At 62.0% G+C, this 13,670-nt stretch overlaps 1 protein-coding gene, 1 long non-coding RNA gene and 1 other non-coding gene across 3 annotated transcripts; 1 reads left to right on the forward strand and 2 right to left on the reverse strand.

Annotated features, from left to right (window-relative positions):
• Window positions 1-3,220: 3,220 nt before the first annotated feature.
• On the reverse strand, window positions 3,221-6,041 carry DIO3OS (DIO3 opposite strand upstream RNA). Its single transcript, NR_159950.1, has 5 exons — window positions 5,948-6,041; window positions 5,052-5,202; window positions 4,312-4,508; window positions 3,584-3,731; window positions 3,221-3,422 (listed from the first exon to the last, which is right to left on the reverse strand). It is a non-coding gene; the product is annotated as a DIO3 opposite strand upstream RNA (long non-coding RNA).
• MIR1247 (microRNA mir-1247) lies at window positions 6,013-6,090 on the reverse strand. Its single transcript, NR_107770.1, has one exon. It is a non-coding gene; the product is annotated as a microRNA mir-1247 (primary transcript).
• A 951-nt stretch (window positions 6,091-7,041) lies between these two features.
• Window positions 7,042-9,143, forward strand: DIO3 (iodothyronine deiodinase 3). Its single transcript, NM_001010993.3, has one exon. The coding sequence runs from the start codon at window positions 7,182-7,184 to the stop codon at window positions 8,085-8,087; it is 906 nt and encodes a 301-aa protein (NP_001010993.2). The 5' UTR covers window positions 7,042-7,181; the 3' UTR covers window positions 8,088-9,143.
• Window positions 9,144-13,670: the final 4,527 nt, after the last annotated feature.

The following is a 13,670-nucleotide window of genomic DNA, read 5'->3' on the forward strand; positions in this document are numbered from 1 at the left end:
GAGACGCCGTCCTTAGAGAAGTGTTTTCACTGGCCAGGGGCCAGCATCCCAGCACCCAGCTCTCTCGATGCAGGGTTAGCTGGCTTCGAGACCGTGGCTTGTCAGCAACCATCTTTCCCCAACAGTGTGAAATTCCAAAAGTAAAGCTTTATTATGCCCACAATGCCAAGGCCCACCCCTCTGCCACCCCCCATCCCAGTCTAGTGCGGGAATCTTCTCCTGAGACCTGCAGACACCGCCAACTCGGTGTGTCCCCAAAGAACGAGGCAGACTCCCCTTCCCCGGAGTTCCCATCCCTCTGAGAAGCCAGGTTACCCCCAAGCCCTTCTCCCAGCCTCCCCACACCCCATTCTGCCCCCAGTGTCACCCCACTAACCACTGAGCATCTCTCATTAACTAGTGAGGGTGAGTTCTGGAATCGGACACTAGTTCTGTGTCTTTAGGCAAATCATTTCTCTGAGCCTCAGTTTTCTCATCTATAAAATGGGGTAATAAAAGTTGCATATAGTCAAAGCTATAGTTTTTCCAGTAGTCATGTACAGATGTGAGAGTTGGACCATAAAGAAGGCAGAGTGCCAAAGAATTGATGCTTTTGAATTGTGGTGTTGGAGAAGACTCATGAGAGTCCCTTGGACAACAAGGAGATCAAACCAGTCAATCCTAAAGGAAATAAACACTGAATATCCATTGGAAGATCTGGTGCTGAAGCTGAAGCTCCAATACTTTGGCCATCTGATGTGAAGAACTGACTCATTGGAAAAGACCCTGATGCTGGGAAAGACTGAGGGCAGGAGGAGAAGGGGACGACAGAGGATGAGATGGTTGGATGGCATCACTGACTCAATGGACATGAGTTTGAGCAAACTCTGGGAGATAGTGAAGAACAGGAAATCCTGGTGTGCTGCAGTCCATGGAGTTGCAAAGAGTTGGACACAACTGAGCAACTGAACAACAATAACAACCTCCTTAAATGGTGGGGTTGAATGATCTGCCCATTTTACAGATGACTAGATGGAGGCACGGAGAATTCAAGTGACTTGCCCAGGATCACACAGCTCGACCATAGTAGAGTGGCACACGGAGGCTGCTGGGACACCCAGAGCTGCATAGACCCTCCTTTCCCTGCGCCTTCCTGTCTCCTGCCAGCTCCAAAAGATCTCACTGAGGACCAGGGCCCTTTCCCAGGGGCCTGGCCAGTCTCGGGGGCTCCTGAAGGGTGGACACCGAGCCTGATGTACTGTGAGCCCACTGGGAGCCTAGGCTAGACAAGGGTTTGGGGGTGGGGGTAAGGGGTCAAAGCAATTCAGGAGGGCACCCTCAGCAGACAGCAGAGCTGAGACCCTCGCCGCTTTGTTGGCCATCTCTCAGCCTCAGCAACGCCAGGCGAGGGTCCCTCTCTGCTCTGAGCTCCTACACGCTGGCAGCCATGAGCGTAGTGGCATTTAATCTATACACAACCCTGGGTATCTGCACCGATGTGACCCCAGGTTCAGAGACGGAGGCTGACTGGGTCAGAGACGGTCATGCCGGGATGTTGTCCAGTGCAGGCACACCCACAGCTGCCCATCTCGGGCAGCTGGACAGTCATTTCATCTTCTGGACACTGGGAATCACAGCATCAGGTCTAACTACCAGGATGTTGGAGGCGCAATGGGCCCGTGGCCCACGAGGAGGCTGCTGGGGTGGCCCTGGGTCCCCAGTGAGGAATAGGTCCTTCCTCACGGTTCCACTTTTTCTTCTCCCCTGTGGCGCCCCCTGCTATTCCACGGCTTCCTGCAAGAGGCTTGACGTGCACTTCAGAGCAAGGCTGGGTATAAACAGATACACCCACACGTGCCCTCGTGTAGAGTGGGCACTGCCCGGCATAAAGAACAGGGCAAATACAACGCGGTCACAGCATCACGCGCACCTCTCGGTCAAGGAAAGAGAATCGTAGAAGCAAAGCAATTTAGGGTGCCAGTCCGCTGGCTGATCGTACCCTACCTTCTTCCAGAGACAGTAAGAGATGGACAGGACAGACTGACCCAAAGCTGGCTCTCCAGCCCGCTGGAGGCCTCAGAGCAGGGTCTGCCTTTCATATGAATGACCGAGCATCCAACATCCCTCCAGCCCCAGGCAGGCCGCGCCCGCAGGCAGCCTCCCGTATGGGCCTCGGGGAAGGAGTCACCCGCCCTCCGCAGGGGCCTGGTCTGGCACCAGGAGGCGTGCAGAATGCTAAGTTGTGTCTGTGCTCAAGGCAGGAGCCAGTCAGAGCCAGGCTGGGTCTGAGAGGTAGGACTGGGCCCACATACGAGGCTCTGAAGGGGCAGGCGAAAGACGGGCCAGGAGCAGTTCCATCGAGCAGGGGTTCTCGACAGCCCCAGAGCGTATTGAGACCCCAGCCCCAGAGCAGCATCCAGGTAAGGACCTATAGCCCTCCTTGAATCTTCTGGGATCGTGGAGGCGTAGCACAGGGAAGGCGTGGAAAGCAGCCACCCAGTCCCCATGCAATACATGATGAGGCCGGAGGGAGGGCGGGACACGCCCAGGTTACCCACTAGGTAGCCAGGGCTTCACCTCCAGGCCTTCCCTTCTCTTTGGCCGGAAGCCCCAGACCTCCCCCGGCTCAGGAACGCTGCCAACACCAGCTCCATGCAGGCCCCAAGGCCCCAACAAGCTCTCCTGGCTGGGCTCCCAGGCGGCCAACCACCCCAGAGCCCAGCCGGCAGCTCCCGGGAGGGTGCCCAGCCGAAGCATGTCCTGTGAAGATGGACAGAGACCTGCTGGGTCAAGGACACCTCTAAGACCCCTAAGCCCGGAAGCCGCTGAGCCCGCAGCCGCCACCCACCAGCAGCGCATCCACCCTGTTGAGCCGAACCGAGCCGAGTCGGAAGAGGTCGAGTCAGAAAGAAAAAAGCGTCTTTGAAGCAAAAGCAAAGGGTGAGCACAGCCCTCCCCCCGCCCCGCCATGGGGGTTCTCGGGTCCCCGTGAGAGGACTCCCAGGAAGGTCAGCGGCCAGGGGGATGAGGGGGTTCGCCAGACGCTCTGCCCGAAGGGGATCTCCCAGGGACTGTGTGCCCCCGGGTCCCAGGTCCTCGAAGACCTCACTCTGCCCGGCCGCGGACACGCCCTACCTTGCTTAGGGCTGCCCGCCAGCGTGCAGAAGGGCAGGATGAAATGTTTGGAAATTAGATGTTTCCAATAAGTCCACACTGCACTCGGGTAGCTGGTTTCACAAAGATTTATTGGATTCCTCGGGGGCGCAGGGGGCAGGCTCGTCACTGCGGAGGATCCTGGCTGGGCCGGCCTGGGAGAGGCAGAGTCTGGGCAGCAGCTGACACAAGACCAGTAGTGAGAGGTGCCCGGCCCTCGGCCACGAGGAGGGAGACGGTGGGGGTGGAGCAGGCCTGACCCAGAGGGAGGTGCAGGCCGAGGAGAAGGCCTGCGGGTCCCAGGGGAGGGAGGAGGCAGAGGGAACAGTATGCACGGAGGCTCAGAGGCAGGAAGGCAGCTGGGATTCCCCCAGGGCCCCAGGAGGCCCGGGGAGGGGGCTGGGGAGACGGAGCGCTGAGGCCTCCGGACAAGCTCACGGCCAGGACACACCTGTCACTCTTCAACACGCTTGGCCAGGTGTGTGGGCTGCCCCTGCTCCCCCCCTGAAGCCCCAGGGGGGCCCTCCTGCAGGGGGGGCCCTGAACACCCCACGGGGAGTCTCAGCATCCATCTATCTGGCAGCTGGGAGCTTCGTTACCTGGGGGTAGACACAGGCCGGGAGGCCCCTCTCCCACTGCCCGCACAGGGCAGTGTGGAGGAGGGGCCGGAGAGGAAAGTCTGGGGAGCATGGTTTCTGGGGAGCAGCGACGTCCTCCCTGCCCTGCCTGGGGGTCCCAGCCACCTGTCCAACCCCCTCCCCACATCCAAGTTGCTCCTGGATACCCAGGAGACCCAAGCCAACTTGTCCATCCCTTTCTTTCCCCGGCCCGCCCCCTGCTGGAGCTGCCGCAGGGCAGGCAGGAAGGAGGCAGTCGGCCTGGCCAGCCCACTGGCGTGGGCACAGCCCAGGCTCCGACTCTGGTCCCCCAGGGCCCGAGGCCCGGCTCTTCCGGGTCCCAGGTAAGACTTGGCCTCGGGCGAGGGCAAGTCAGGACAAGACGTGGGCAGCTAGGAGAAAGCGGCCCGGGGAGGCGGGGAAGGGGGCAGGGGCTGCTTGGGAGGGAAAAGGGTTTAGGAGACGGAAGAGAGGGAGGGAGGACCGGGCAGAGGCAGAGGAGCAAGAGTCTCCGCACGGGGCCTGCGTCCCAGAGGCCACTTGGAGCTCAGGCTGTCCTCACCTGCACAAGGCGTGGTGGGAGCCAGATGTCCGATGTCCCGGAATCCAGAGACGCGGGGTGGAGCCGGCTGGCCCGAGGAACAGAAGCAGATCCGCCAGAACGGCCAACAGTCCGGAGGACAAGCGCTGCTCACCTGAGCCTCCCTGGGGCCCAAGGGCCTATGGGTTGGTGGTCTCCCTGGGCTGCCCGCAGAGGCTCTGGAGGGACCAGACTCACCTGTGCTCCAGGCCACTCCTTCCCCACACCACTGCCACTACCACCTCCCCAGGCAGCGCCAAAGGCCCTCCCAGCCAGGCGACGTCCCTGTGCCTGGGGCGGCAGCGTTGGCTTTTTGATCTTCCGAGACTAAATGTGGGAAGGGGGTAGGGAGGACAGCCCCATGGCTCCGACCCGGCTCCTGTGTACGTGCGGTGGGGACAGGGCACAGGTCTGAGACTGCCCCCTCCCAGAAATTAAGGAATCAGGGCTGGAGAGTCTGTCCAACAAAAGTTGGGACTCCCATGACCCCTGCAGGAGGGGGCAAACTCAGGGCCCCAAAACGTCCTTCAGGGACTAGCCAAGTAGAAGGCTTCTCTTCTCTTCTCCCCCCAGCCACGACCCTGACTCCCCGGCCCAGCAAAAGATAAGTCAAGGAACCACCGATTTGCCAGCTCAGAGATGCTCTGCGGCGGGGTGGGGGAGCAGGCAAGGGGGACGCCCCCCATTCAGGTTTTGGGATCAGGGAGAACCCCCTAACTCACCTAAAGACCCCTACCCACGGTGCTGATGGGCAGTGCCGGGGGCGCGGAGAACAGCGGGGTCCGGGATGAAGCGGCCTTTCCTCTGGGTGGGAAGTTCCCGGGCTCTGCAGCACCCAACGCCGCCGCCCCAGGCCGCAGGGGCATCGCCTGGCTGGGAGAAAGAGAAAAGGGTCTACCTTCAGGCCCCTGACCTGCCTTCCACTAGGGATCTTGACCTGCCGGAGCCGCGGTCCCAGGTGGGAGTTTGCAGGGCAGAGGGTCCCGCCAGGGTCGCGAAAACCGGAGGAGAGGACCTCTGCCTGAAACGCGCATCTCTCTCCGCGCCCGCTGGGGCCCGCCGGGTCCTGGGTGGGGGCTCGGTGCCCTAGGTTGACTCCCCGAGACTTGTTCCCTCGCCGCCGCCGCCGCCGAGAGCGGTGCCCTCGCCGAATCCGGATCAGCGAGCTTCCACCTCTGCCCGGGATGCGAGCGCTGTGTCCGTCCCGGGAAGAAGTTAGGCGGCCGGTCCCCAGGCGGGTAGCGAGCGCACGGGACGCCGGCGGTGGCGGCGCCGGACTCGGGCTCAGCCACCGCCGCCCCAGACGAGTCCCCACGACCGCGAGAGCGTCCCAGGCGGGCTGGACTCCCCCGGCATCAAGATCGCTCTCGACCCGGTTCAGGCCTCGCCTCAGGGGTCAAGGAGGCCCGAGGCGAGGCGACCTGGCTACCAGCTTCGGGGACCCCCCAGGTCACGGTACTCTGCGCCCCGCCGCCCCAAGTCGCCGACCCCGCGCCGCGCGCAGCGAGTCATCAGATCTCTGACGCGGCGGCAGAGCCGACCAGGGCCCCCATGGAGTTGGGGAGTTACCCCGCACCCCTAAAAGCCTCCACACACATTCCCCGTTGAGAGTACGCACTTCCCCGCGTCCCAGCGCCTCCGTGGTGAGTCGAGCCGCAGCGCTCTGGGTCGGTGAAGGTGGCTCAGCGCGGGCGCTCCAGTCCCGACGTTCCCGGGGCAGACAGCGACGTCCGGGGACGCACGGGACGGGTGCGCCCGGCGGCCGGGGCTGCGCCGGCCGAGGCAAGCGGCGAGAGGGGAGCGCTCCGGCGTTCAGGCAACAGCTACCCCTAGTGGGAGAGCCGCCCGGGGCCGCCGCCGCCCCGCGCCCGCCGCCCCGCGCCCGCCGCGCCCAGCGCCCAGAGCGCTCCCGGCTCGGCTAGGGCGCAAGGACGGCGCTGCCTTCCCCGGGCCTCCGCGTTTCTGGCGCCGGTCGCCAACCCTCCCGCTAGCCCTGCCCTCCGCACCTCCCCGCCGGGACCCGGAGGCCGCTGACCCGAGAGCTGCGGCGCAGAGCCGGGGCGCGATGGGACGGGGCGGGCGTGACCCGCGCGGCGCGCGGCAGCCTCGGGCGACGGCGGGGGGCGCCGAGCGCGGTGTGCGTGGCGGGGCGGTGCGGGGGGCGGCCGTGTGCGAGGCGCGAGTGTGAGCGCGCGCGGGAGGCGGGCGGGCTCCGGGAGGCGAGCGGCGCCCGCGGGCGAACGCGGCAAGCCGCGGGGGCCCAAAGTTGCCTCCTTGCGGGCCAGCGTCCCCGGCGGGGCAGGAGCCGGGGCCAGCGAAGCGGCGGCCGCCGACCCAGGCTCCGGCGGCACCTGGGCAGCGGCCCCGCACGAGCAGCAGCGGCGGGGGCGGCGTTGGCGGCGGCGCGCGGGAAGCGAACCGGAGCTCCGGCGCGGCGCGGCTGTCCGCCGGGGATCTCCGCTCAGGTGCGCGGCGAGGGGCGCGCGCGGGTCGGGGCTGGGACGCCGGGATCGGGGCCAGCTTGGTGCCTGCGCTAGCCGGAGGACCTCCGCCGCGGACTCCCGGGTCCCTGGTCCAGCTGTCTGACCCGCGCCGCCACCGAGGTCCTGATCGCCCGTCCCGGCGAGCGGGCTTCGGGGCCCAGCCCCGCCCCTCCGGCCCCCGGGCCGGGCCGCCCCGCCTTCCAGCCGCTGGTGCTCGCCCTCGGCCGGCGATTTCTAAGGCCCTGGCCGCGCCGCGGGGTGATCCCTTCGGGCTCAAGTTGCAAGGGGGCGGGCCCCGGCCGGAGGTGGAGTCTCCCGCCAATTGATGCCTCGGCTATAAATTGAGCTCTCCGAACAGCCGAAGCCCAGATGTCTCGCCAGGCTGCCCCGCGGTGGGTGGTGGGGGAAGGTAGGGGGACTTTGGGGGGCGCCGCCACCATGCTGCGCTCCCTGCTGCTTCACTCCCTGAGGCTCTGCTCCCAGACGGCCTCGTGCCTCGTGCTCTTCCCGCGCTTCCTGGGCACGGCCTTCATGCTCTGGCTGCTAGACTTCCTGTGCATCCGTAAGCATTTACTGGGCCGTCGACGCCGGGGTCAGCCGGAAATCGAAGTGGAGCTCAACAGCGATGGCGAGGAGGTGCCCCCCGACGACCCGCCTGTCTGCGTGTCCGACGACAACCGCCTGTGCACCTTGGCGTCGCTGAGGGCCGTCTGGCACGGCCAGAAGTTGGATTTCTTCAAGCAGGCGCATGAAGGCGGGCCGGCGCCCAACTCTGAGGTGGTCCTGCCCGACGGCTTCCAGAACCAGCACATCCTCGACTACGCCCGAGGAAACCGTCCGCTGGTGCTCAACTTCGGCAGCTGCACCTGACCACCGTTCATGGCGCGCATGAGCGCCTTCCAGCGCCTGGTCACCAAGTATCAGCGCGACGTCGACTTCCTCATCATCTACATCGAGGAAGCTCACCCTTCCGACGGCTGGGTCACCACAGACTCTCCCTACAGCATCCCGCAGCACCGAAGCCTGGAGGACCGGGTCAGCGCCGCGCGCGTACTGCAGCAAGGGGCTCCAGAATGCGCTCTCGTGCTCGACACGATGACCAACTCCAGCAGCTCGGCCTACGGTGCCTACTTCGAGCGCCTCTACATCATCCAGAGTGGCACCATTATGTACCAGGGCGGCCGCGGCCCCGACGGCTACCAGGTCTCCGAGGTGCGCACCTGGCTGGAGCGCTATGATGAGCAGCTGCACGGCCCACAGCCCCGTCGAGTGTAAACAACCGATGGACACGTGACTGAACTTGGCGGGCCATGCCTTCGAGCCTTCGAAGCCCACGTGCAAACAACTCCCAGACAGGCTTGGCGTGGGCCCAGTGACACAGCTGAGCTGAGCCATGCATCGCAGTCTGAGTCTGCCTCTCAGCCAACACCTGAAGATTCCCTTCCACCTCCCCAGACTCTGCTTTCAACTGTCCCTCGCCTGTACTTGCTTGGCTTGCTCTAAATCCCCTTCTGAGAGTGGAGGCAGCGCCGCCCTTGCCTGCGTGCCCCTGGACTTGTGCTCGCAGAGGCCCCCTGCCACAGCTCTCACACGCCCTCCCCAGAAGAGAAGAGCCAGCGTGCCTTTAAGCAGGCGCGCTGGCCCGGCGCAAAGAGACTTAGGCTGCGCCCGCGCGCCCTGGGCGCAGCTGGGTTCCAGCAGCGCGAGCCGCTCGCCTTAGTTGCCTGGCACCCACACCTGTCGCGCGCGCGCGTGCGCGGGGAAGGGATACCCTGCTGCTTTTGTATCTATGTCTTGTTCCTGCCTTGGGGGAGGATGCTTGAGGTGGGGAAGGGTGGGCAGGGTTATTTCCCCCCCTTATTTTGGGTGCTCACGAGCCCCACTGCTGATGAAGAGCTGTCTCTAACTGGCCTCGACCACGAGCTGGTTCTGATTTGCAGGAGGCTCGCAGCAGCACCTAAGACAAGAGGGGAAAGTGCTCTGGGTTTCCATGAGGAAACCACATCAACGGGGTGGGAGAGGGAGGTTGGGGGACTGCTTAGGGACAAAGGAAGACCGCTTAGGAGGCGGGGTTCACGGCGCCCCGGGCAGAGGGAAGGGGCCGGGGCTCCTGCGACCCGGAGTTCGAGTGGTGGAGTCCGGAGAAGAAAAATGAAGGGAGAGCCTGGGAACCCCGAAAGAGGGGTCTCCCAGACAGAGCTGCCGACTGCGGGGCCGGAAGGGGGGGGGGGGCCTGATGTGAAGGCTATTTAGTGAGTGTTTTGCTGGAAACGTTCCCTGTATATAAACTTCTTTTACACTACAATAATAAAGGCTTGAAGTAAATTGCTTTCGGGTTGCCTTTGGTTCCTTTATTTTTTTCTTCTCTCTGAATAGCGGCAAGAATTAAACACAAATCTCTCCCTCGCGTCCCCATAGTGACCCTAGGGGGAAGGGTGGAGAGAAAGAGCATCCGCCAGCGGGGGTGCGGGAGGGGAATGAAGAAGGAAAGGGGGTTTGTGCCGATGCCCGGGATGCGCACAGGCCCGGGGTGGGGGACCCAAGGTGATGAGAAGAGCGGAGATGTGGAGCCCGGCGGGGTCTCTAGGGAGGCGGTAGGCGGCGAGGCCCGCACTTGCTGCCGCGCGCGCGTGCGCGCGCGCACGCAAGCTGTGACAGCTGACCCTGCAGCCGCCCATCTAACTTCTCCCGGCGACCGTCGGTGTGGAGGCGGGGAGTACGGAGCGAGGCAGGGCCCTGGGGCTTTGGACCAGGTTGGGCCGGTCTCCCGCCCACCGCGGGCGCTTCAGCACACCTGGCTCCTCCCTAAGCCACTTCCAGCACCTCCTTGCTCCCTCGCGCGCTCCTCAAACCCGCAAAATCGTCTCCCCTACCCCTCCGATCCCCGCCGGTCTGCTGGGGGGTCCCCCCGGGAATCGCCATGGAAAAGCGCAAGGTGGGGGAGGGCGGGGCGACCGGGGAAGGAGAGGCGGCCTGCAGCGCCATCACTCCAGCAGCAGCTCCTACCGCGGGGCGGGGGTGGCTGGAGGGCGCCCCCCCGCCCATAACACCCCCTCCTCCGCTTCCCCAAGTTCGAGCCAAACCTCATCACCACCACCCCAAGGCGCTCAGTGCTGGGAAGCGGAGGAGAGCGAGGTGGCCGAGCCGAGAGAGACGAGAGAGGGATGGCGGTGGCCGGCACCCGGGCTGGGAGAGGAAGGGGTCTTGGCGTTTGGCACAGAGCCCCCGCGCCCCCCGCATTCCGGGCCAGGCGCCCCCTCGCAGTCCCTGCCCCCACCCACCCACGCACCCCCGGCTCGCGTGTTGCTCGCTAGGTGAGGACGATGCCGGGAGCGCGAGGTTAGCTGGTCTCCACCTCCCTGTGCTGGTGACGCCTAGAGCAGAACAGTGGGTGGGGGGCGGGAGAAACAGAGAAAGGAGAGCTGAGGCGGGAGCCCGGGGACCAGGAATCCGGGGAGCCGAGCCGCCGCACTTCCCCATCCCCGGGACCCGGGACAGTCCCAGGCCCGGGATGCGGAGGCGGGCGTTGGGGGCGCGGTTTCTGTGAGCGCCTGGGTGTCAGTGCGCGCGCACGTGAAGGGGGAGCCGGGGAAGGGCAGGGCGGGACGGGACGGGGAGGGGGGGTGGTCTGCGGGACAGAGGGTCCAAGCAGGCTGGAGGCAGGACGGAGCCCCAGCTCCACCTACGCTGCCTCCAGTCCCGCGCCCAGCCCCCACGCCGCTCCTCCGTGAAACTTTCTGAAACTGACACCTTGAGCTGGAATTTTTTTTTTTTTTTTGCTTTAAAAGTATTTACATTGAAAAAGCTACCTTTAAGAAATAAGAAAAAATTGGCACAGATGGTGTTTCTGCATCTCCTCCCATCCCCCTCCTCCCGAGCTCTTCGTCTCACCCCGAAACCCCCAAGAATACTGAGCCAGCGGCGGGGTTACGGGGTGAACTCCGACGCGCACGGCCGGAATGAAGCGCAGGGAGACCCCGGACGGCGCGGCGCCGCCGCAGGGGCCCCCCTGGGAGCCGGGGTCGCTGTCGGCCCCAGTCCTCTACCTGGGGATCTAGCAGGAGGCGCTGCTCGCTCCCCTCCGAGCCTCCTCCGGCTTCTGGCACCAAAATCCCGAGTGCGCGGCGCTGGGACCTGCGGCTCCTGCCTCGGCCCGCGCGGCCTGGCGCGCTCGCCTCTCCTGGGCGCCCCAGCATCCACTCCTTCCTTTCTCTTCTCTAGTCTCCCTTCCTCCCCCTCATCTTTCCGTTTCCTTCTCGCTCTTCCCTTTCCCTCCTTTTCTTGTTCCTTTCTTTTCTCCCATTTCCTTTAAAATCTCCCGTTCTTACAAAAAGAACGCACGCTCATTGCCAAAAACAGAGAAGTCCCGAGAGTCAACCCTAGGTAACCTCCCGGTGTGTGCACTTTCTAACTTGCCTCTCCCATTCACCCACCCTTGTAAAACCAGCGAAGGCTTATCCTTTTATAGGCTGGCATTAACTGTTGACTCCCTGGCACCTCTCTCTCCAGGATCCCTGCCCCTTTCGACGTCAGTAACTGAGTATTGGGTGACCTCAGGCCAAGGATGGCTCCATGGGTGCCCCAGGTCAGGGATGTTGTTTCATTTTATAAACATTCTTCACGAGGTGCTCAGGGCTTTACTCCCCTCTGCCCCATGAGCATATTTCTTAAAGTGAAACTGCTAGACACACCCGTGTCTGTGTCTGTTGTGCCACATTTTGCTAAACTGCCTTCCCGAAAACCTATTTAATTTTATTGTTTTGTATTTTCCCAGTGCTCTCTCTCTCTCTTCCTTATTTTGAACCGAAAACTATGAAGAAAAGACATAAATGTATCTTCAATATTAAATTTTAAATACAGGGGAACATACAGCACAAAGTGTCAGGCTTGCTTAGAGCAAGCGGTCTCAAACCGCATTTCAGATCCCAGTGGCGGCTCATGAAATCAACTTACCAGATCAAGTCAGCCATCTTTGAAATGGAAGACATGCAATGTAAATACCAATGTTCACGTCATCTAAGTTAACTGTGGCTTCCTGAAACCTTTGTGCGCGCGCGCGCGCGTGTGTGTGTGTGTGTATGTAGACACGCACGTGCAATGTGGCTGGTGTGAAATGCGGCTCTCCAGGGGGATCTACAATGTTTGGGAAGGTTTGACAACCACCCCTGAGCATCCCAGGCCCTCCTCCTCCTCGGGACCGCCCCTGTGATCTGTTTTGTGAGCCTCCTTCCAGGCCCCACTTCACCTGCTGACAGCCCTACCTGAGCACATCTTCAGCTCTAGTCTCCATCAGGCTATCATAGGGATCACGCCGCGGCGTGTTCGGTGATCACCCCCACCCGCCCCCACACATTTCCCATGCCATTTCCTATCCTGGCATCCTCGGCCTGGCCATCCGTCTAGTCTGAGCAGGTCTCTGCCTGCGGAGTAACTTGTGCCAGGCACCGTCCGGATGTCTGAGTGCCCCCCTCCCGCCCCCAGAAGGAACTCATCTCAGCCTTCAAGGAATGCTCAGACGAGAGGGGAGGAGGGGAAGGAGACAGTCATCTAACCATCACCAGCCTCCTCATCATTAGTATTTTCAAGGTCTGTGTCAGCTTAGCACACGGTTTAGCCCTAAGCAGGGGAGGTGGGGCATGATAAGAGATGTAGAGGGTCTTATTTACTCCTTTGAAGACACAAATGCCTCCTCCAGGAAGACGAGGAAGGAAGGACATCCTTGGAGGGTACTTCCAGTGCAAAGCCACGGAGGCTTAAAAAGTGCAAATTGTGTTCAGAACACAATACCTCCTGGTATTTACCGGACAGAAATAAACTGTTGGGCAAAGGGCTAGGTAAGTACCAACAGGTCCATGGCCTCCTGTTGAGAAGTGGTCCTGCAGAGAAGTGACCTTCCCAGAGGTGGGACTACCCACACGTACCACAGGGAGAAGTGACATCTGTGTGTTTGATCTAGGGGCCAGGCACTGGGCTAAGGGCTTCATCGGAATTATTTGATCTGGTCATCCTCATCTCCCTCTTTAAAAAAGAATGTTTATTTATTTATTTGGTGATGCTGGGTCTTCGTTGCCCTGTGGATTTCTCTAGTTGCAGAGAGCAGGGCTACTCGCTACTTGCAGGGGCTACGCTTCTCACTGTGGGTTCTCTTGTTGCAGAGCACGTGTTCTAGGGTACTCAGGCTTCGGTAGTTACGGTTCCCAGGCTCTAGAGCACAGGCTCAGGGGTTGTTCAATCATTAGCCCCATTTCAGTGATGAAGAGATTGAGACTTGGCATGGTTGAAGCAGGTTGGCCCGGTGTGTTATGGGCTGAATTGTGTCGACTGCCAAAAGTCATGTGCTCAAGTCCTGGCCCTAGTCCCTCAGAATGTGACCTTATTTGAAGACAGGATCTTTAAAGATATAAGTGAGTATGGGCTTCCCTGGTGGCTCAAACTGTAAAGAATCCACCTGCAACATAGGAGACCTGGGTTCAATCCCTGGGTCGGGAAGATCCTCTGGAGAAGAAAATGGCAACCCGCTCCAGTATTCTTGCCTGGAGAATCCCATGGACAGAGGAGCCTGGTGGGCTACAGTCCATGGGGCTGCAAAGAGTCAGACATGACTGAGCGACTTACACTGACTCAAGTTAGTACGGGGTCATTGGGGTGGGCCCTCTTCCGATCTGACGGGTGTCCTTATGAGAAGAGGAGGTCGGGACACAGACAGGCCCGGAGGGACGACCACGTGAGGATGGAGAAAGAAGACATCCATCATAAAGCCAAGAAGAGAGGCCTCAGGAGAAACCAGCTCAGCTGGTAACCTTCGTCTCAGACTGACAGCCTTCAGAACTGTCAGGAGCAGAGATTCCTGCTGTTTAA

Source organism: Bos taurus, chromosome 21 (genome assembly GCF_002263795.3).
Source record: "Bos taurus isolate L1 Dominette 01449 registration number 42190680 breed Hereford chromosome 21, ARS-UCD2.0, whole genome shotgun sequence".
In the NCBI taxonomy this organism is placed as follows: domain Eukaryota; kingdom Metazoa; phylum Chordata; class Mammalia; order Artiodactyla; family Bovidae; genus Bos; species Bos taurus.